The following is a 24172-nucleotide window of genomic DNA, read 5'->3' as shown; positions in this document are numbered from 1 at the left end:
CTTACCCCGTGACAAGGACCAGAAAAAATACTGGCCTGCACGTGAGGGAGGGTGTTGAGGAATAATCTCACATTGACTGTGGACAAGGTCTTGGGCATGTTTATAAGCAATGAGCAATCCTCTCTTATACAACCGGTTTTATGAGATGAGTTAGGCCCATGAATTTTATCATGGTATCAGAGCCAGCAACAGGACGAATGGGAGCCCACACTCCTTACCCCGTGACAAGGATCAGAAAAAATACTGGCCTGCACGTGAGGGAGAGTGTTGAGGAATAATCTCACATTGACTGTGGACAAGGTTTTGGGCATGTTTATAAGTAATGAGCAATCCTCTCTTGTACAACCGGTTTTATGAGATGAGTTAGGCCCATAAATTTCATCAGAATGTAGTCACTCAAAGAGTGGAAGACATTATTTTCTCATATCTTATCATAACCAAGAAATTTAATCTTGATTTGGAATAATTTGATTTTCTTAACAGAGACAACAAGTCCATTATATATATATATATATATATATATATATATATATATATAATCGAAAATTTGTGAAAACCAAAGCAACAATCTCAGAAGAAGCTGCTATCTCCCTCACAGATCAACCTATTGCCCATTTATATTGAACTTGAAGATACTATCTTAAAGCCATCCAAATATCCAAGTTTTATACTCAATTAAAAATAAACTTCCATGTTGAAGAACTGTGCTCCAGAATGGGATTGCACCAATATACTAGTAACACAGATAACAAGGGTTGCAACAGGTTTTTGTACAACAGCAACAAGGGCGTACCTTTGGACATTTGGGACGTGTACATCTCCAAATGCAGCAAGAGCAGTCAGGGCATGAAGGAGATGGGAAATTGCAACAACTTCTGCTGCACGAAACTTTTTTACAGCAATGTGATCTGGGACAAGCACAACAGCACCACTTCGGGAAATGACAACAGCTGACACAGGAACCACAGGTACATGGATTGCAGTCACAGCTGCTGCAGCAGCTGACACAGGAACCACACTTGCATGGATTGCTGTCACAGCAGCAGCGCGGCATCTCTAGATGAAGTGAGCACCCAGTAGAGCAGCAACAGCAGATCCAAGAGAGGTTAAAACAAGGCATTCCACTACAAACAAGCGCACTCTCCAGTTATTTTATACACAGTGGAAAATTCTGCTTCTAAGATGCAGACAAAAATAAATGCTGATTGTTCTAAATTGGTGGTTTCGCAACTTTGCATGAAATTGAAAGGAACCCGAGTTTTCTTAAGGGGTAAATAACAGAATAAAGTTTCCAGATGAGTTTTCTTGTCAATCCTATTCAGAGCATGGTATGCAGGAAACATGCATACCACTAGAAAGGAAATCAGTTTTTTCCATCCAGTACATTCCCTATTTCCTTAAATAGTAAAAACTATATATACTGCCTTACAGGATGAAACTACTTTCTAACATTAAATGTAAGTTATCTTTGTGAATTATAGAATATACTATGTATCTATTCTACATTGCATTTCAGAATCTCCGAGGTAAAGCAGCAAGTGTGTGGTTAGTTGCTACTTGGTCCAAAAATGTACAAAAACTTTTCCTCCTTAACAAATACAGATTACAGAGAATACAGCACTTATATTTTCACAACTACTTAGTCATTTTGACAGTAAATACAAAAAAAAAAAAAAAAATTAATTGGTTATAATGTCTAGATAATATGAATGCAATTGAGCCTGGTTGCAATATTGCTGTCATTGTGAAGATTATAATTGAGGATCCTAATAACATGTATGACTGCAAGAAAACAGAATGGCTATGTTCATGGTTAGTAATGGTGCATGCTATTGCTTCTTGTGCTCATCATATTCCAACCAATGAAAGAGTCTGTGACGCCCCAATGGAAGGCCCAAACCACATGGCCTATACTCCAAAAGGACTAATCAATAATATAATTGGAGCCACATTAGAACCTTATAAAAAGCAAGAACTTTTCCTTCTCAAATAATGTGGGATCTCATTCACCATCTACTCTTATCATATATCACAGAGTCTATATGGTAAAACATAGACAGTACAATTTCAGATGTATAGGCACACTACAAAATGATAATAGTACCAGAGCCATTTCCACAAGCGACAGGTCCGATGATTCTTTCGATTTCTGCTTAAAAGGGAAAATATAGGTGGATTGTTATCCCTTAAAGTTTGTAGAATACTAAACAAAAAAATGTTTGTAGAAGATTTTGACAACAGAATACTTACGTAGGTATAATAGGATCAGAGTTTTCCACCACATAATCAGCAATCCTGCAAAATGATCGTGTCTATATAATCCTTAGGATATGAAAAAAAAAAAAGGGAAAAATCTCGAAAGAAATTCGCAAGATTGAACACCATATAACTGATTTTGTAAACTAGATACTGAACAAGCAATTGGGAGTTAAACCTACTCTTTGCAGCATCTAGAAGCTGGTTGAAGGCTTTGAGCGGATTTTAATTCGTCCTGCTCACAGAAAAGTTATCAAAACTTTTGCCCACCCATGATAACTAAAAGAATATGGAAAGCTACTCATTTGAACAGTTATGTATAAACTTGTCTTTTTGCAAACTTATGATTATAAATTTAGAGGAACTGACTACATCAGTCGCATTCAGTTTCATTTCATGTCGTTCTGTTAGAATAAATCTAAACCTCAAGCACATCTCATCGCCGCCAATAATTCCAATTTGACCTCGGAAGTTAGACGAAACTACCAATAGATCAAAATTTTCCAATAAGTAAGCCTAAAGGAAAAGACACAGAACATCCATGCACAATCACTAGCATATCTCTGTTTACCACTTCTATTATAATGTAGATGAATCGTTAGCAGAACGCATGTATTGAAATTCATTCGTTAGGATGCTTATGCAATGAATGGTGGTGACTTGATGCTTGTGATGTTATTATTTATAAGTGTAATGATTGAGTTACAAAATAACTAGCCTATCAAGTATAATCATTCAGGTGGATAACGTGAGCTGGCTACTAATTAAGACCGAAACAACTGCCACTAACAATGACCAACTTCAGCTTTGACCACTTTCATTTGCGAGAATGTATATATTTGATGTATGCTACGCTAATTTTTCAACAAAAAAAAGGGCAAAAGCGATCCACCCTCAAAGATCTGTTTACCATTTTTTTATGAAATACTCTAAATGTGTCCTTTCGGGCCAATACATTCACCCGGTCTTGTTTGTTTTCACAACTCCTTTCAACTCATCTCATCTAATCATTATAATTTTTTTAAATTTCTACACAAAATAAAATAAAAAATTCAACTTTTTCAAATCTCAAAACAAAAATAATATTAAAAATATATATTATAACAATATATTATTTAACTTTTATCTCATCTCATCTGCGAAAACAAACGAGGCACAATTAGGGCAGGTTTGGGGCACAAACAAAACATAAAATTTTCATCTCATCTCATCTCATCATTACACCTTTTTCAAATCCCCATACAAAATATAATAAATAATTCAACTTTTTCAAATCCCAATACACATTTTTCAAATCTCAAAACAATAATAATATTAAAACATAATATTTTTAAACACTAAAACAAAATACAAAATTCTCATCTCACCTCTCAAACCTACCCTAGTCAGTGTCCACAACTATATAGGAACGGTCTTGTCTTTGATGGAAAACGAGAGTTGGTTAAAAGTCCCAAGGTTCCTAACTAGTTAAGGTCGAAACAACTGCCAGTAATGAAGACCAACTTCAGCTTTCACAGTTTTTATTTGCAAAAATGTATATATTGGCATGTATGCTAAGCTAATTTTTCAACCACAAAAACAAACAGGGCAAAAGCGATCCACCCTCTAATATTTGTTTACAATTTCTTAAGAAACTCTCCAAATGTGTCCTCCTTTAGCTGTATTTCGTAAACTTCAAATTCAGTGTCCACTATACATGAATATTCTCATCTTTGAACCCATAAAACTCACATCCTCCTCAGATTCACTAACAAAAATCTTTCCCCTATACATCAAATCACGCATTTTCCTTGCTTGTTTATAGTCAGACTGTCAAAAAAACCTGTGAATACTTAAAAAATTCAAGCAACAGAGAAAAAAATCTCGGATTTTTCTTTTCCTCTAAAAAATTTCTTCCCTTGAAGAATGTGTCAAATCCCAATATACTATGACAAAGTTAAGCATAATGGGTCCTTTCACTGCAAAATAATCAGAAGTAAAGAAAATATCACTCAACTCACCTCAAGAAAGCCAATCTCTCTTTCAAGCATCTGAACCTTGGCCACTTCACGGCGCTTCCCGTATAAATCTGGATAGTCCGGCGGCGACTTCGGACGCGGTGGCGGCAGCGAGGGAGAGAAACCCGACGGAGCAGCCATTTGGTCACAAACTTAATAAGTCCTTAAATCTCCGAATCGCTCAAACTTGAAAACCAGAGCGAAGAAATAGACCGAGCAAGAAGTGCCTGTACTTGAAGTATTAATAAGCAGTAATAGTTCCAGTACATGTAGCAGTTACAAGAAGAAGTAGCAGTAATAGGAAGTAAGAAAGAAGACGCTGCTAGCATACATATGATGCTAGGTGTAATGAAAGCTATACGAAAAGGTTTTGTGGAAATGGCAGTAATTAGGCTATCTGACAATGATAATGAATACCCATAAACAAGAAAAACCCAGAAAGAAAACAGTTTCTGCAGGAACAGTGGGGTACATAAATGCATGTATCACACTGCGGTTGCAGGGATTAAATGAGGCTCGAAGGGTAAGAGAAAGAGTAGTGATAATAAGGCTAAAAAGAGAGCCTATTATTGTCACAGTGATCTATGAGTGAAAAAGAAGAAGGAGATGATGGCCAGGAGTCTGAGGCTCTCTCTCAAGGCACATCTTATGTGCCTTGAGCTGGCTGATTGGAGTTGTAGAAATAATAATAATAGTAAAAACGGCTGTGATAAAAGCCTGCAGCTGCAAGTGTCTGTACGAACCCATTTGGCAAAGTTGAGGGATTTGATCGAAATCTGAGTGAGATTTTTGAGTTTGTATAAACAAAACTCAGAGAGACTGTTTGTATTTTTCTTTTTCTTTTCTTGTGTCTTCTCTCTGGCGAGGTTGCAGAGGAGGGAGCGAAAAGCACGATGGGAGGACATCAGATCAGACCCCACGTGACCGCTGCGTAGGAAAGAGAAGAGCACCGGATTGTGTGTTGTTTTGAGCCTTCAAGGATGCATCAGCTCTGACTTTGAGAAAACAAAAAATAAAAAAAAAAGAAGAGAGAGAGAGAAACACTGCCAAACCAATGTAATTTCATGTCAAATATTATTTGAGTTGCCTTTCATAAATGGAAGATGCAGCATTCCTTTCCTTTTCAGTCATGACAGGAGGCTTTTAACCTTGGAAATATGTATTGAAAGATGGAAGCATAAAGAAAGAGAGTAACGGCTTATCTCAATTTATTATTATAATTATTTTAAAATTTTAATATAAAATATAATAAATAATTTAATTTTTTTAAATTTTAAAATAATATTAATATTAAAAAATAATATTCTAATAATATTTTATCATTTCAATTCAATTCAATTCAACATCTAAATACAACCTAAATATTTTTATTCTTAGCTCTCAATTTTATTTCCTCACGTCTCAATACACCTACGCCAACCAGAAGAAGAAAGTTTTTTGAGATTCTTCCAAATAGATCATCACATGACAACATGCGAGGTCTTTGTAGCTTGAGTTTGGGGTGATATCCGCATGGTGTTAGGGGGACACCCCCTCCCGCCTCCAGCCTCCTTGCCCTGCACCATGCAGGGGAGGATTTCCTACCCCGCTCTGGTACCTGGGGTGAAACCACACCTTAATTTAATCCAATAACACATTGGATCTAAAAAAAAATTTGGATCTAAAATTTTTTTTTAGACTCAAATTATAATATAATTTAAATTATAAATTAAAATTTATACATTAAAAAAAATATAAACTCATTAGACTTGTATTTTGGATTGTCTTGACATCCTATTGATAATCCAAAAAAAAATTATATTATAATTTGGCCTCATGTAAAGTCTCACATTGCTTAAAGATGACTATTGTATTGTCTTAGCCTCCTATACAAATTATTATAATTTATATAATAATTTATATAAATTATATTTTGTACAAATTGTATATATTTATATAAATATTAAAAATTATAATTTTTTATATTAAAAATGGGAGTGATGCGGAGCGGGAGGGCCCCGCTGGAGTCAACCCAACAATCCATGAGGGGTAGCCCACCCGCCCATACGGGGGTGGAGCGGACCGGGGTGGGGTAGGGGGGTGGGCCCCCGCTGCCCAATCCTAGCTTGAGTTTTACAAGCATTTTTCTTTCTTTTAAATTTCAAAAATTAATAATTTTATAAAATAGTCTTATTTTTTAAATTCAAATCCATCAAAATTAAATAAAAATTAAAAAATATTATTATTATTAGACTAAAAATCTTGTTAAAAGTTGTAAGATAATTATGTCTATATCATATTGATTTAGATTTTATAAAATGATATAAACGCAATTATTTGTAGAATTTTATATATGATTTTTAATAAGATTTTATTATTTACTGAATTGATTTGAATGTTTCTTTTCTTATTTTGACGAGTTTGAAATAAAAAATAATATTTGATTGTAAAGTTGTGTCGAAGATGTAAAATAGGGATAAAGTTTAGCTCGAGTTGTGTTAGACCACTCACATGATCAACAAAAGTTTTCCCTAAAAATTATCTCTCTAAATGTTTTCCTAAACCTTACTCATCTTTCAAAAATTTCATACATATCATTCTCTATTTATTTTTTATTCTATTAAAATAATATTTTGCTATTCTTTATTTATTACTTTTCTACTCATTTATTTGTATATCTTTTAACTAATTTTTTTCTCTTTTGGGGAAACAACGAAATAAAAGTTTTCAACTTATTTATTTTTTACTTTTTCCACTCTCTCTCATAAAAAATTAAGGGCTCCAAATCTAATTTTCGCTGGAGGAGGAGGAGGTCTCGAATTCCTCCTTAGTCTCCCTCTCATTTCCCTCTTTCCTCCATCCACCCACCTTATCTATTAAGGTAGTTTTTTTTTACTTAGTTTTTTTTTTTTTTTAGTTCCTTCAAAGTCGAAAAAGATAGATTTATAATTTTTTAACAACTCTCAATAGACACGTGCAATATAAGTAGACTACCAAGCTGCAAGTCGTTCGAAGAAAAGTGAGGGTTTTGCAAAAATCACCGCGAGTGGCGCTCACGCGCTACCCCTTCCAGCAGCTCTTCTCGCCACACGTGTTAGATCACCGGACTCGCTATCACTAGATCTTTCATATTTGACCTTTGTGGTTTAAAAGAGACAAGTGTGTTACCTTGACGCACCGTCACATATTTCGAAATCTATCAAAGTTGGTCCAAACTTTTTTCTGTAGAGATTGAGTCATCTCCGTCGATGAAGGGTGAGGTTGGGTTGTCTCTTAGAAGTTTGTTTGTAAAAAGTATTAGCAGTAGTGAAGACTAGACCACTTACAAAAAGAAATATTATACTGGTGGAGCTCTAAATGCATTATTTTGGTTTATGATGTCATGTTTGATATGAGGACATCCCAAAATGTATCCACTCATGGATGTAAATTTCTTAATAAATGAATAATGACAGTTTTCCTTAAAAAAACTTATTTCTTTTTTCACATTTTCGTAATTATTTAATTATTTGTTGTACCCATGTTTTCGATTTTTCATCTGTAACGATTTTTTTTAACTACTTATCTCTCATGATAATATTTTTAAAATCAATGCTTTGGTAACAATAATATTTAAAAAAAAAAAATCATATTTTCACAAATGGTCAATTTTTTATTTTAAAAAATTAGATTATCTCAATGGTGACATTTTTTTTTTCAAATTTCAATAATAACAATAATGAGCATGAGAGAAAGTGTAGATAATTAGAAAAATAATTTTTTTTATTGGTTAGAATAAAATATTTATAAAAAATGATTTTAAAACTTTCTGAAATTCCTACAAAAAATATAATATAAAATTCCCACACAATTTTTTTTTTTTTTTTTGTGAAAGTGTTTTAAAAACCTTTTCCTAAAATAGGGAATCGGATGGAGATGAGTTTTTATCAAAAAGTTAAAAACTTTTACTAAATTTTAGGGAATGAGATGTTATACGTAAGAGTGCAAATCGGTCGGTTTGGTCCGGTCCGGTGATGGACTGAATATTTTCATCCATCATTTTCCTGGCTTGGACTGGTAACTATCGGTCTGGTCAGGTCCGGTCCGATTGGTCCGGCCTAATTATTTTTTATTTTTTTAAATCTATTAATAAAAAGATTATTTAAAATATTAGATTAAAATTAAGTGACTTATTAATGTGAATTATGTAACTAATTCAATAAAAAAAATATTTTATATGGTCAATGATAATAAATTAGATAAAAATTATATTATTAATTTATATAATTACTATATAATTAGCTAATTGATATTATATATTAGTTAATTGATAGAATATTAACAAGTGTTAATAATATATTTAAAATTTTATATTGTTAATAGTGATATGTTAGATGAAAATTACATAATAAATTGTACAATTACTATATAATTAATATACATAAAATTTATTTTTTATTTTTATTTTTCATTTGGTCCGGTTTGGGGTGGAAAAATCCTGGACCAGGACTGGATTGAAACTTTTTTGTCCTCTAAAACATGGACCAAGACTAATCGGTCTCAATCTCGGTCTGGTCTGATCCAGTCAGGATCGAAACCATTGGTTCGGTCGGTTTCTCCAGTCCGGACCGACCGTTGCACACCCCTAGTTATACACATCCGGATGCTAATGCTCTTAGATAGAAGACTGTTAAACTCGTAAAGTGGGTCCTATAATATTTATTTATATATATAAATATTTATATTAAATATATAACATAAATTAGCGGTGAAAGTTTCTAATAAAAGGAAATTCACATTACTCTAAACTCTATATAAATCAAGCTTGAACCTTCGTGGAAAGTGATCTAATGTTAATATTTTCCATACATGTTAATTAATTAAAAATCCCCATGCGAGCACTAAAACATCAAATTATCAAAAGATATAAGTAGGTAGGGCAGCAACGTCATTTATTATAGTAATCTTTGTTGGTGGGGGGAAGCAAACGCCAGAAAGCATCCAAACTCGACATCCAATTCCAGGGGTTTCAGATCAAAGCGAAGCGAAGTCGCTGTCATTTTGACAGAACTTGGGTGAACACAGATGATCAGAATATGGGCAATATTTAATCACTTTTCGTTCGATCGTGTTCAAGAACAAAGCATGCAGAAAGCCCGAAGTTTGGCTGTAATGAGTACTGCGCTTTGAATAATATTGAAACGCATATTTCCAGATCAGGGCTGTCTCACTCATGCATTCTCAACCTGCACATTTTCCCCACCGAAGAAGAAGAAGAAGATCAGATCCCTCCCAGTCTCCGAACTCCGAGGAGCAGAGAAGCCCACCACGTACGCACGCATGCAACACGGCCTGAAATCCACGCGCACTCGAATTGCGTGAGCACGCATCCCTAGATAGGCAACTGAGACCACCGACATGTCGTTGTCGTCCTCAGTCTGTGCGCTCCTTCCCAAAGTACCACGGCAAAAAGAGTGGTGAGGGGAGGTGTGGTGTCAACCCAGAAATCATTCTTTGCTCCTTCACAGAAGCCACTGTATTGTGTTTGGTCTTTTTCGAGTTTTATGTTCCTTTTCTTTTTTCTTATTTATTCATTTGCTGTGGCATTATGGGATTAATTATATTGGAAAATGATACAATGCCAATTATATCACAGCTAAGTTAGGCCTGCTACCCGCATGGTGCGGGGCGGGGGGTGCTCTTCCCCGCACCCCGCCCCGCATCATGCGGGGTTGGGGATTTTCTCCCCGCCCCCCGCCTCGGTGCCGGGGGGCGGGGGAAAAACCCCCATCCGCCTCGCCCCCAGCCATTATATTAAAAAAAAAATTTTTTTGGTCTAGAAATATTTTTTTAGACCAAAAAAATATTTTTTTAGATCAAAATTATAATATAATTTAAGTAATAAATTAAAATTTATAAATATAAAAAAATTTAAACTCATTAGAGTTAGATTTTGGATTGATTTGGCCTCCTAGGCCAAAACAATCCAATGACTTGAATATAATTTTAAGTCTTTTATAAATTGTGTATATCTATATACAATATATTTATTTAATATATATAAATAAAATTTTTTTTTAATGTGGGGCAAATCACATCATCCATATGCGGCGGGGGCGGGGCCCCGCGCCCACCCCTAAGCTAAGTTTTCTGTTTTCAGCTACTTATTGTCAGTATTTTTGAATTAAAGTGAAAAAATTATTATTATTATTATTTAAATAAAAGTTGTATTTAAGTTGTAATTATAAATTGGTTGTTCTTCTATCATCAAGGCTCGTTTGTTTTTAGAGATGAGATGAGATTAAAGTTAAAAAATTGAATAAAAAATTGTTAGAATATATTTTTTAATATTATTTTTATTTTGAGATTTGAAAAAATTGAATTATTTATTTTATTTTGTATTGAAAGTTGGAAAAATTATAATGATTAGATGAGATGAGATGTTTTCTGAAAACAAACAAGGCCAAAAAGACAGATCCATCATGTCCGATTTAGATAAAAGAAGTGTTTTATATAATCTCATCTTATTATCATAATTTTTTTAAATTTTTATAAAAAAATATAATAAACAATTCAATTTTTTCAAATTTTAAAATAAAAATAATAGAAATAATATTTTATTTAACTTTAAACTTTCATTTCAATTCACTCTCTTCATTATTAATTGAATAATGATACACTTACATTTTTTTTTTAAATTTTTATACAATCATGTGTTAAATTGTGGGCAATTATGTAAAGTGATGTTATTTTTATAAGTTGTTTTATAAAAAAAATCATTCATTTAACCCATGGTTATATAAAAATTATAAAAAATAAATTGTAATTGTATTATTTTCCTAATTAATTAGTTTTTAACTGATGTTGAACGCTCCCTCATTTACTTTGTATTCAAGGCTCGACAGTTTTTTGTGCAGTGCCTCCGATAAGCGACTAGTCGTGAGATGCTTTCAACAGACTGAGATACAGGGTGGATGTAGCATCATGTATTTATGCTTCAAAGTGTCACCAAATTTGAAGCTGAAATGCTGAATGATCGTATTTGATTTTCTCAAGTTTGGTTAATGCAGTCCAACGCTACCCAAACCGCTGTATATATAGATCTATCATCTCTTGTCAAACAGACTGGGTTCCATTTTTCTCTCTCTTTTGGCTTAACTGATAGCTCTTCTTTTGGCTTAACTGGGTGTTCCATGCCCATACATCTTGGTCAAGAGTTGCAGCTTGACCAATAGATTAGCTGCTGAAGCTTGGTCAGGAGTTACAGCTTCCATTGTCCATGTTAGCTGGTGGTAAATACTTGCTGTTGGAGCATCCCATTGTCAAGGTTTGTGGCTGCTTGTCTTTTGAAGCCTCATCTATTAGAGGAGATCATTTCCAGTGCAATGTGCGGTTTTTTTTTTTTGGGGAGTGCTAAGTGAAGAAGAGCTGAAAAGAGAAAGAGAGAGAGAGCAAGGGTGAGCACTGAGAAAAAGAAGAGAGTTGAGTTGAGTGGAGTATGATCATTTTCCTTTGTAATATTTTCTGTGTTCCACTATTTAATAGTGAAACTCTTTCTCTGTGGACGTAGGCAATTGCCGAACGACGTCAAATTCTTGGTGTCACTATGTGCGTGTGTGTCTTGAATTCTGTTATGCAAGTATCATATTTCTTTGATATCGCCTCTGGATCGTCACGATTTCTGCAACAAGTGGTATTGGAGCGAGTTGGGAGGAGTTTTTTTCTTTTCAGGAAACTCGATTCTGGTACGTTGCTTAGTTGAAAAAATCTAAGCATACTAGAGTGTTCGTCTCATTGAGACAAGAAAAACGATGATAACCATAGGCTAAATAGACCCCGAACGCGCTGCCATGCGTTGCCTGAAGGTCGGCGAGTAATCCCCCATACCGTGACGTGCACCACAGTGGCTGAAGCACATCAAATACACACGTCAACGCGCCCCCACGCGTACCAAAGGTTGATGCAAGTGAAGTACACGCTCCCACTTGTGCCCATGCGCCCTAGGGTTAGAAGGCGCGTTAGTTGCACGCGCCTACGCATTTTCACGCGTCCCACGCATTGCACGTGACAGATTCCATGTTTTGGGTTCTGTGCTCATACCTTGTGCTATTTGAGGCTGATTTTGACGAAACAAGACTCGTTTGTATCAAAATCAGCCGTTCTAGATACAACTGTGCTATCTGTTTTGCACGATTCCACCTCGAAGATTCTATACTTTCATTTTGAACTTAGAATCAGTCTAAGTCCATGGAGGATTCAGCATCAGGAGCCATGATAAAGCTTACTACGTTAAACTACAATCTTTGGAGACCTCGGATGAAGGATCTCCTGAACTGTAAAAATCTATCTGACCCCTTGGAGAATGAAGGGAAGAAGCCAGATGAAGTTACGGATCAGGTGTGGAAAAAGATGCACAAGAAGACTATCAGTTAGATCAGACAATAGATCAACCATAGTGTCTTCCATCACGTGGCCCAAGAGACGAATGCATATGCCCTATGGAAGAAGTTGGAAGATATGTATCAAGACAAGACTGTTTGAAACAAGGCCATCTTGATGAGACTGCTTGTTAACTCTAAGTTGAAGAGCGACACCTTTGTTGCCGAGCACATTTGTGAGTTTCAAAACCTAGTTAACCAGTTCGGGTCCTCAAGTTGAATCTTGGCGATGAGGAACAAGCCCTACTACTTTTCAGGTCATTATCAGAAAGTTGGGAGATGATGTAACACTCGGGCCAACCAAGCCACTTTAGAAAATTTTTGGGTTATAGTTATGAAAAATCGTTTGGGATTACGAGTAAAATTTTTAGAAGAGAGTTTGAGCCTAAGATATTTTTTGGCGGTATATAATTTTTTTTAATAGGTTTGATAATTAGGTTTTAAAGTCTTTAATAGATCAAGTGGATGTTCATCAGAAAAATTTATGGGACAAGTGTATTTATTTTAGGTTGAGTCGAGACCCAAAACCCATACAGTAACCCCATGCATGATCAAAGTCGTGGGCCAAGTCTATTTATTTATTTATTATTATTATTTTTATTTTACTTTTAGGCTAAAGAGCTCAGTCCCGTGGGAGTACCCAGAACACGTCGCACGGTTCCTTTTTCATGCATACCCTTTTCATCCCCTTCCTCTAGGTTTTCCCTTTACTATTTATATCTTCTATACATATTTAGATGTTAAACATCTCAACCCTAGTTTATGTACCGCTGCTCTCTCTTCACGCTCTCAGCCTTTCATACTTATCTGAGCCTCCACCCCCAACCTCAATGCAGACCACAACCATTCTCCATAAGACACCAAACTGAAGGGCTCGGTTTGCTTCTAGTAAACTACCACCCCAAAGCTAATCCGTGTGCCGCAATGCCGCCAAGCACCATCCACGTCAGTACCTCAGTCTCTCTTAGTTCACCATCCCAACCGTGCCCAGCCACAAGAAGCTGCCGCCCAGCGCCCTTGAAGCCTCTGTTTCAAGCCTTGTCTTCATCTATTTTTTATATCCAAAAAACAGAGTAGTTCAGCCACTATAAGCCGCTGCACTCACCCTCCACCAAGAGCTCCACCATGTTGTGATCTCACCTCACGAAAACAACCACGGTTAACACCACTGCGAGCCACCCCTCTCACGGAAAACCCAACAGTTTATTCCCCTGTTTTTAGCCACCCGAAACAGAGATCCACCCACTGAACCACTGCACTGCACCGCACCGCACCAGCCACTCCAAGCCGTCTCCACCCGCACGGAAGAGGATGCCAGACACCCACAGACCACCTCAGCCCGTAACAACCCCTCACGGTGAGCATCTGCTTCTTTCCGCCCTCTCTCTCGCTCACCTCTCCCTCTCTTTCTCTCGTGCTTAGTGCTGCTGGACGAAAGCTCCACCACGCTCCTACTCTTCTGCCGTGCCACCACAACTCCTCCAGCCATCCCTGCCGCCCCTTACCCCTCCACGCATGCCTCGGTTTTCCTTGGGTAAGCCCCTGCCGTTGCTTATTGGGTGTTATTCCCGTGTATTGTGTGTGCATCTAGTTTTATTCTTATAAGTGATATACGTACATAATATATATTATATAGATATATAAAGTGTTAACTTGATAGTTGAGTTCTATTACCAGTTTTACCCCTATACTTTCCAGAAATATGTTTTCGGATGAAAGATATTTATTTATTTTTTTGTTGTTATGTTAAAATGAGTTTTGGTTTTAAGTCTCATAAAACATTATATTTGTGTAGAAAATATTTTAAGAATATTGTTAACTAAAGGAAGTAAACCTATTTTTAAGAGAGGAGTTTTGCATGGCCTATTTTATAAGATTTTTAAAGCAGTCTAAATATTCTATTAATTTATAATATGTTGTTGGTATTTTAGATATTTTTAAATATTACTTTTTATTGAGTTCCGTAACTGTCTAAATACTTGTTCGATTAAATCTCTTATTCGGTACGAATTCGATTAAGTGGATATTGGTGGTTTTAGAAAATGGTGGTATTGTAGGAATTATGAGAATTTTAGGTTTTGAGGATTTAAAATAGGTTCTTTTGCCATTTTAGGTTTAAATATCGAAAGACGTGATTGATTGAAAATTTACAGAAATTACGTGATTTTTTTTATAGGTGACGATTAATATTTGTTCGGCTTTGTTGAAGAATTTTTGAAAGACTAAAGAATCTAGGTAAGCAGGGTTCCTATGCTAGACTTTGCATAAAAATAAATAAAATGGACTGAGGTTGCTTTTTAGAAAAATATGCATGTTTTGTTATGAAAAGAAATTTGAAATAACCTCAGTTATTCGTTCTGCATGACTCATGAGATTCTGTTTAAGAATAAAGTATTTTCTGGCATGACTAGTGTAGACATGAGCTATTTTGCATTTTGCTTCTGAATTGTGCAAAAGAGAACGAATATGAAAGTTTGTGCATAAAATTATGTTTTGTGATTTCTGAAAACTCTGTTCTAATCTAAAGATGTTCTGTACTCTGATATGATGTGATTTTTGAAAACTTTGTTCTGTTCTGAAGATGTTCTGTACTCTGATATGATGTGATTTCTGAAAACTTTTGGCATGACATTTTGAATCAGGATGTGGTTTGTGGATGGTGATCTATTTGACCTACCACGGGTGCTAATAGTGGCTTCTGTTTGGGTTGGTACCAACTATTCTGTTTCTGGTGCACCCACTTTGGAAACAAAGTAGTTTTTCTGGTGGTCTTTCCTGTGTGCACACTCGGGGCTCCAAGAATAAATAAGGGGAAGATTCACATTCTGTTTCTGCTCGGTTAGCTATCGAGGTTTGCACAACTCTACTACGGGGGTTAAACATGGCCTCTAATGTGATATGATGCTCTGGTACGATGGTGGTCAGTTATGCTATGCCAAAAGAATTTGAATAAGAATATTTTTGATAACATGTTCTGACTCTGCATTTGGAAAATAAAGTGTTTTGTTTTGCATTATGAAATCTGTAAATGCTCATGTTTGCATACTAGTATATGTTCTCTGCTTACTGAGTTGTTGATAACTCACCCCCCTCTTATCTCTAATATTTTCAGATGATTTTTGGATATTTCAGCTGAGGTTCAGGACTATGAAGAATTGAGTGAGATGGGTTAAGAATAGTAGATTAAGAATAGAAACTTTTCGATGAATATTGGTGATTTTTGATAATTATATTGTTGAAATGTGAGTTTAAGTGACATGTAGATAAGTTGGTAATTTTTGGGATTACTGTATTGAGGATTTTATATACGAGTATGTGTAGTTAATTAAATTTGAAGTGTTTACGTTTGATTTGAAGCTTTTGGAAGAGTTTTAGAAATGTTGGAATTGATTATCATGTATTATGAGTTAACTCTCCGGACCCTCGGGGACGGGATGTTACACTGGTGGTATCCCTGAGTAAGTCTACTCCAGGTGGAAAACTTACCATGACGATGGTCAAGGATGCCTTGTTCAATGAGAAGGCCAGATGGAAGGAAACGAGCACGAATCAGTCTCACGCCCTTGTCACCGAGAGTAGAGATAGGGCCCCAAGGTAATGGCAAATGCAAAAGTGGAGGTAGAAATAGAGGGAAATCTTAGACATGTGGAAGGTCCAGCGACAACAGGAACTAGTAGAAGGGAAACTTTAAGCATTACTTTTGTCGCAAAGAAGGCCACATAAGGAAGAATTTCTGCAAATTTCAAAGAGAGCAAGGCCAAAATAGTCAACTAAAGCAAGAAGATGGAGCAACTTTAGTCACCCTTTCGGGAGATGTAGCATAATCTCCATCAGTGATGAGACATGTCTGCACGTTGCAAGCCACGATGTTGAGTGGGTGGTAGACACAACAGCTTCATACCAGACCACTTTCCATAGTGACTTATTCACTATGTACACAGCTGGAGACTTTGGTATGGTAAAGATGGGGAACTCCAGTCCCTCAAAGATCGTGGGAGTTGGCAATGTGCAGATCAAAACCAACATTGGTTGCACCATGGTGTTGAAAGATGTTCAACATGTTCCTGACCTTTGACTCAATCTGATTTTTAGGACTGCCCTTAATCGGCAGTGCTATGACAGCTACTTCAACAATGGCATTTGGAAGCTGTCACAAGGTGCCATGGTTGTCGCTTGAGGACACATTTGCGGGGTATATTGTACAAAACCCATGTGAAGGTCGATTCTGATAGCCTCAACATAGTGGAAGTCGATGCATCATCGAGTCTGTGGCATAAGAGACTTGGACACATAGGCGAGAAAAGGGTTGGATAGGCTTGCGAAAAAGGCTCATTAAATTTTCCAAAGGCATTGCATTGAACCATTGTGATTATTGTTTGTTTGGAAAACAACATAGAGTCTCGTTTAATTCCTCTGCCAAGAGAAGGTCAGAGTTGCTGAGTCTGGTCCACTCTGATGTATGTGGTCTCATGGAAGAAGAGTCATTGGGAGGTAATAAATATTTTGTGACATTAATTGATGATGCTTCACGAAAGGTATGGGTGTATGTTTTAAAACAAATAACCAGGTCTTCGGGCACTTCAAGAGTTTCCACGCCTTGGTGGAAAGAGAGACGGGAAAGAAGTTGAAGTGCTTGCGAATAGACAATGGAGGAGAGTACATTTCCAAAGTGTTTGCTGCATAATGTGTTGATCACGGTATTCAACATGAGAAGAAGGTCCCATGTACCCCACAACACACTGGTGTAGCCGAAAGGATGAATCGTACCATCATGGAAAGAACAAGATGCATGTTCAGTATGGCCAAGTTACCAAAGCCATTCTAGGGTGAAGCTGTTTGTGCTACCGGTTACCTGATCAAAATATCACCTTTAGCACCACTAGAATTTGAAGTTCCTCAAAATGTCTGGTCTCGAAGAGATGTCCCTTACTCTCACCTGAGAGTGTGTGGGTGCAAAGCCTTTGCACATGTATCCAAGGAACTTAGACAGAAGCTTGATGTCAAGTAAACTCCATGTATCTTCGTTGGATATGGAGATGAAGAGTTCGGATACAAGTTATGGGATACTGTGACAAAGAGAATTGTCAGAAGTAGGGACGTTGTGTTCCATGAAAACCAGCACATAGGAGCTGAAGCTTCCTCAAAATCAAGAGAGCTTAGTTCTTATACTCCAGATCTTGCATCATTGCAGGTCGCCGCCACAGATAATGGGATATGCAGGATCGAGTCCCAAAAGAAGAAGAAGAAACTCAGGGTGTCGAGCAGAGGGAGCAAGAACCCTCTTCACCAAAATCTGGAGTACCACCACAAGGGTTAGGTGGTGAGGAATCTCCTTTGGTTGATGAAGCTCAACCAAGAAGATCAACAAGAGACCGCCCATTGATTCCATAGAGGAGGTATCTAGAATTAGACTATGTTTTGGTTATTGATGAGGGGGAGCTAGAGAGCTTCCAAGAAGTTTAAACTCATGCTGATAGAAGCCTATGGATACAGGCTATCCAAGAAGAGATTAGTTCTTTGTAGAAAAATCAGACTTATGAGTTGGTGAAGCTTCTTGAAGGAAAGAAAGCACTGAAGAACAAGCGGGTGTTCAAGCTAAAGAAAGATGGCTAGGGAAAGCTTGTGAAGCACAAGGCCAGATTGGTTGTCAAAGGGTTCCTATAGAACAAAGAAATCAACTATGAAAAAATATTTTCATCGGTGGTGAAGATGACCCTCAACTCAAGTCGTACTTGGATTGGTAGGCACCTCGAGTTTGGAACTCAAATAGATGGATGTGAAGACAACATTTCTCCATGGAGATTGGAGGAGGAAATCTACATGGAACAACTAGAAGGGTTTGAAGCTCCAGGGAAAGATCACTTAGTCTTCAAGTTGAAGAAGAGTCTCTATGGCCTCAAGCAAGTACCGAGGCAATGGTACAAGAAGTTCGACTCATTCATGGTGAGTCATGGTTACAAGATACTTGTTGCAGATCAGTGTGTCTATGTTCAAAGGTTCCCGAATGACTAGTTTGTTATACTCCTTTATGTTGATGATATGTTAATCATTGGTGAGTTTAGGTCTATGATTAACAAGTTAAAGAAGGAACTATCCAAGTCCTTTGACATGAAGGACTTAGGCCCAGCGCAATAAATTTCTGGCATGAAGATTGTTTATGATAGGAAAGCCAAGAGGTTGTGGCTAGCACAACATAATATGTTGAATGGGTAATCAAACGTTTCAACATGGGAGATGCCAAGCTAGTCAATACTCCATTAGCTAACCACTTCAAGTTGAGCAAGAACTCCTGTCCCTTTTGAAATAATGAGATTGAAGAGATGAAAGCAGTCCCTTACCCGTTCGCTGTAGGAAGCTTGATGTCCGCAATGACTTGTATAAGACCAAACATTGCTCCTGCTGTAGGCATGGTGAGTAGTTTCATTTCAAATCCAGGAGAGTCTCATTGGGAAGCGGTCAAGTGGATTCTCAGGCACCTGAAGGGTACGTTGAAGTTATGCTTGTATTTTGGGAGAGCTAAACAAGTTTTGGAGGGTTATAATGCTTCAAATATGGCAGGAGACTTGGATAGTAGGAAATCTACCTCAGGATTTCTCTTCACTTTTGCAGTAGGAGCTGTCTCGCAGCAGTCCAAATTACAGAAGTGTGTTACTTTATCTACAACAGAGGTTGAATACATTGTTGCAATAGAAGCTGGGAAGGAGATATTGTGGATGAAGCGCTTTCTCCACGAACTGGGGGTTAGTTAAGAAAAATACAAGTACATTGTGATAGTTAGAGTGCTCTAGACTTGAGCAAGAACTCAATGTACCATTCCCGCACCAAGCATATTGATATCCGCTATCATTAGATACGTGAAGCGATGGAACAACAACTGTTAAAACTTGTGAAAATCTATTCAAAAGAGAACCCAACGGACATGCTGACGAAGGTGGTTACAAGTGAGAAGCTCGGGCTATGCAAAGACATAGCCGGATGCCAACTCGAGGAAATCAGATTGCATTCTTCTCTGTTGGGCATGGAGGGGGAGAATTGCTGGGTGTTCCATGCCCATACATCTTGGTCAAGAGTTGCAGCTTGACCAATAGATTAGCTGTTGAAGCTTGGTCAAGGGTTGCAACTTCCACCATCCATGCTAGCTTTTGGTAAATACTTGCTGCTGGAGCATCCTATTGTCAAGATTTGTGGCTGCTTGTTGTTGTGTTGAAAATATCTACAAGTGTACAGAATCGTAATAAGTAGAAAAATATTTTTAAAGAAAACGAATATCGAACCCACAGAGATTAATTATGCTATTGAGTATTGAAATTTATTAAATTAATTACTATTTGAAAAACCGAAAACTGAAATTTTAATAATAGATTATCTAAATTAAATTGAAGAAAATAACATTAAAATTAAGATTTTAAAGATAATAAGAATAGATTTAGAGCATTTGATTTCACCTAACAAATCCCATACAACTTATTCTTCTTTGTTATAGAATTACAATTATCCCAAGTTGATGATAAAAATCCTTTAACTATTCAATATTTTCTCTAAAAAAATACTAAAAATATCTCCAATTAATAACTCCATATCTCTATGTGAATTTAACTATTTGGAGACTCATTAAGGTCTTTGAATTTTTCTTGAAAATCATACTAATCATTGTAAAATATCTCTACTATCGCTCAACTAATGATATTTAGTCCTAGAGCTTTAATCACAAATCATCTTTAGGTCTCATTGCGATTCAATAGATTGAACAATAATTAGCTAGAAAATTGCAAGCATTAAGAACAAGAAATAGACACTCAATCATAGAAATATTGAAAATACGATAACTTAGAATATAAATTATGTGTTCAATGCTAGACTACATCAAAACTCTAGAAAATAAAATTAGTTCATAATAAAATTGAAAACAAAAAGAATAAAACTAGTGATCTTCGTTGGAGTCGGTTGATGAAGCATGCGGCTCTCGCCTCTATTCCCTAGATCTACCTCCTTGAAAGAAACTTAAAGAATAAACTTTGGAATATTTTTAATCTAAAAAACTCTGACTCTGATCTTGCCACAAGCTGGGATTAAATAGATGTCAAAACTTCAAATACGGAAATAAGATAAATGTAGCTATAATCTAGCCTAAAAATCTAGAAAAAAAATAGTTTATAAAGATAAATATTAACATAAAAGAAGATTATTCCAAGAATAACGGGATTATCTAAAATGAAATATTTAGTGATATGCAGCTTGAATTGCAGAGGTCGGAAAAATTTAGGGGTCAGCAGATTGATTGCGGAGCTCGAAAGAGTCAGCCGTGTAGATGTCGTGTGCGTTGAATATAAATGGTCTCCTCGGCCATTGGCCGAGATGTAAGGTTCCTGACCGAGATGAAAGACCTCTCTCACCAACATACCGAATGGTAAAGCTGCTCGCCTTTACTAGTTGTTGCTCACGATGTCGTTTAGTTTGGTTGCTCAAGTTAGTCTTTTAGACTGGTTGCCCAATCTAGTCACCCGGAGCCTTGTCTCCAAGTCTTCTCACCCATGAGGTAAAATATCTCACTCGTAGCCTAACTCTTGTCGCCAATTCTGATCGCCATTGAGTCTCCTCGCCTAAATCTCCTCTGCTCTTTTCAGATCTTGTTACCTCTCGTCGATATGGATTCGTAGTCTCTTCTTTTGTATTAAAATACCCTCCTTTATCACTAAATCTTTTCATTCCTTCAAATCCAAGAAAATAAAGAAAAATATGTAGAAATAAAATAAAATCAAAAGTATTTGAAAGAAAACTGATACTTTTCATAAATAAAAGTGTAATAAAAATCACACTTATCACTTGTCCTCTGAAGCCTCACATATAAAAGGAGATCATTTCCAATTCAATGTGCTGCGGGTCTGCCGAGGGTCTGCCAGTCTTCTACTTCCTGACACATTGTCCACCATTCTAGAGGGAATGGTAGTTAAGGCTACCATAGTGAGATTTATAAAATCACAATAAGTAACGCTCTTAAGCTACCAATAGTATAAATAGGTATGAATGACAGTAATATGACATGTATGCTTCGTGATATAGACTTGCACATGCGTGACATGACTTAAAAATAATTTAGCTTGATATGGAAATAACTTGACTTGACATGAACATAACATGACTTGATATGACATGCTTGCGTAAATATGAGACCTTGTTACAAATACATGTTTTTATAGATTTACTCGGACATAGCAAATTGCCTACGCCCTTTTGTTTCGTTAGGAAAATTCAAACAAAGCAGATTGCCTCCACTTGAAGTATTTCATTAAAGATACTTAGACAGAGCGAAATTGCCAATGCCATGAGTGTTTTATTAGAGGTACTCAGACAAATCAAAATGCCTCCGCCATAAACACTTTATCCAAGTTTTATTAGGGATACTCTAACAAGGAGAATGCTTTCACCATGAGTATCCTATACATGCTTGATTTAAAAAATATTTCATGATGGGTCATGATAAAATAAAAGACTCATGCATGACTTAGAAATATTTCTTGACATACTCAATGCTTACGACATCATGGCATTCATGGAATGTAACTGATAATCATGTAACATAAATGATGATGTGGCATTCATGGCATGTAATAAATTATCATGTGACATAAATGATGATGTGGCATTCATGGCATGCTATAGATAATCATGTGACATAAATGGTGATGTGACATTCATGGCATGTAATAGATAATCATGTAACAAAAATGACGATGTGACATTCATGGCATGCAAAAGATAATCTTGTAACAATAATGGATGACATGACATAGTATTTTATAAACAATCATAATAAGCATAAATGAACAGGAAATGTTGTGAAGGTCCTACCCAATGCAAAAGGGACAAACCATTCGTGGAGTTGAAGGGAAGGCAGAGACGAGAAGCACTCTAGTGGTCTTAAGAACCAGTTACAGGAGACACCGAGTGCAGCTAGTCCAACATCTGGGTGAACTGGCACTACATGGAAATTCAACTGATATGTCCTAGAGCGAGGTAGAATTGAGGAACTCAGCCACAACATATGAGCTAGAGAATTCGTCTCTCGTGAGGAAGAGAATAAGAAATTAGAGGGACAGAGAGCTTGGGCGAGTAATGCACTAACCACCCAAGGCGAGAAAGAGTTACTTGACAAAGAGGAACTGCGAAGGCACGACAAGTCATGTCAACTGAACTCACAAACATGGCCCAATGCGACGCGGAGAACCTTTGTTCAATAAAGGGATGGAGCAGTTGTCAAACCGTATTGGTGTGCAGACCATACCTTGGTTACCTGTCTCTATCATCCTACAATATGACAAGACAAGGATGAAAGACTCCTATCTAAGCATATCTAGGGTCAAAGACATGTCAAAAAGGACATCTGACGTTGACTCTCTATTTAAAGGATTTGGATGTGGGGACAAGATCTCACTTTTGAGACCTTATTCACAGAAAGAGCTTGAGAAGGAGACTGCTATTGAAAAGTGAGAAGCAATGTGAAAACTTGGAGACTTTTGACGTAGGAAGGTTAGCTTTTGAGAAATTTCTGGATAATGAGGGGTGAATGTTGTGTATAAGAGACATTGCATTATCTTTGTAATCTTATTTTCCTATTTCTACAAGCATAAAGAAATATCTCTAGCATTATGTTTTTAGTTATATTTACTCACTGATTTCTGATACCATTTTTGGTGCTTTTAACCATTTTCTGCTATTGATGATGATAGCTTGTGGGAGCTTGGATACCTCTATGTGTGTGTGTGTCTGTGGAGTCAGGGAGAGTCTATCATCATGGTATGGCACAGAGAATTCCTAGGGACCATTTCACGAAGTGTTACCATATGCATCACACGAAAAGGAGAATGTCTCATGGGGAGTGGGGTGGAACAATGCCGTACTTGGCCTTACCTGATAGTTGGGATATGGGATCCCCCGATGTATCACGTGTTGGTGTCTTCAAGTTGGGCATGGCCAGGTAGAGTAGCATCTCTAGGATAACATGTTTAAACGTGTGCCCATGAACAATAATGTGCCTATAAGCAATTTTGTGCCAATGAGCAACTGTGTACCTATGAGAAAATGTGTACCTATGAGCAATGGTGGAAATGCCTACGAGCACAGAACGATACTTGATCTATTACTGGTTTTATATGTTTTCTATTACATGGAGATGGGTAACTTCTCACCATAATAATATTATTGTCTTTTCATCTATTTTGCATAAAGAGAAGGCTACATCCCAAGAGGTAATTCCTCGTCGTGCCTATATATAGATATGTTTTTGCTGAGGAGATCATTCCTCATTAGGTATTCTGAGGATACACGAATCTATAAGAGAGAGGGTGATACTTCCCCATGCACTTATGCATAATTCCAACATTTACATGAAATATTTTTATTGCATCTCCGATAGCATCTTCTTTCATTAACGATCTTGTCATACCTGCCTAACAAGCCTATGGTTTCATCTCGGTACCATAGGCTTTGATGCAGGTTCAGACCCTGGTAAGAGGCTTGTGGAAG

The 24172-nt window shown here is 36.7% G+C and overlaps 1 protein-coding gene across 2 annotated transcripts; it reads right to left on the bottom strand.

Moving 5' to 3' along the window:
• Positions 1 to 597: 597 nt before the first annotated feature.
• LOC108986016 (guanine nucleotide-binding protein subunit gamma 3-like) lies at positions 598 to 5071 on the bottom strand. Of its 2 annotated transcripts, XM_035694995.1 has the most exons (5): positions 4257 to 5070; positions 2439 to 2491; positions 2251 to 2295; positions 2105 to 2149; positions 598 to 1124 (listed from the first exon to the last, which is right to left on the bottom strand). In XM_035694995.1, exons 1-5 carry the CDS (start codon positions 4392 to 4394, stop codon positions 734 to 736), a joined length of 672 nt encoding a protein of 223 aa, XP_035550888.1. In that variant the 5' UTR covers positions 4395 to 5070; the 3' UTR covers positions 598 to 733. The 2 variants fall into 2 exon arrangements, with proteins under 2 accessions (XP_035550888.1, XP_035550889.1); XM_035694996.1 differs by lacking the exon at positions 2439 to 2491 and having other exon boundaries at positions 2251 to 2312; positions 4257 to 5071.
• Between the last annotated feature and the right edge of the window lie 19101 nt (positions 5072 to 24172).

The sequence above is a fragment of the Juglans regia genome, chromosome 10 (assembly GCF_001411555.2).
Source record: "Juglans regia cultivar Chandler chromosome 10, Walnut 2.0, whole genome shotgun sequence".
NCBI classification, from domain to species: Eukaryota; Viridiplantae; Streptophyta; class Magnoliopsida; order Fagales; family Juglandaceae; genus Juglans; species Juglans regia.
This window is presented reverse-complemented; position numbering and strand designations above follow the sequence as displayed.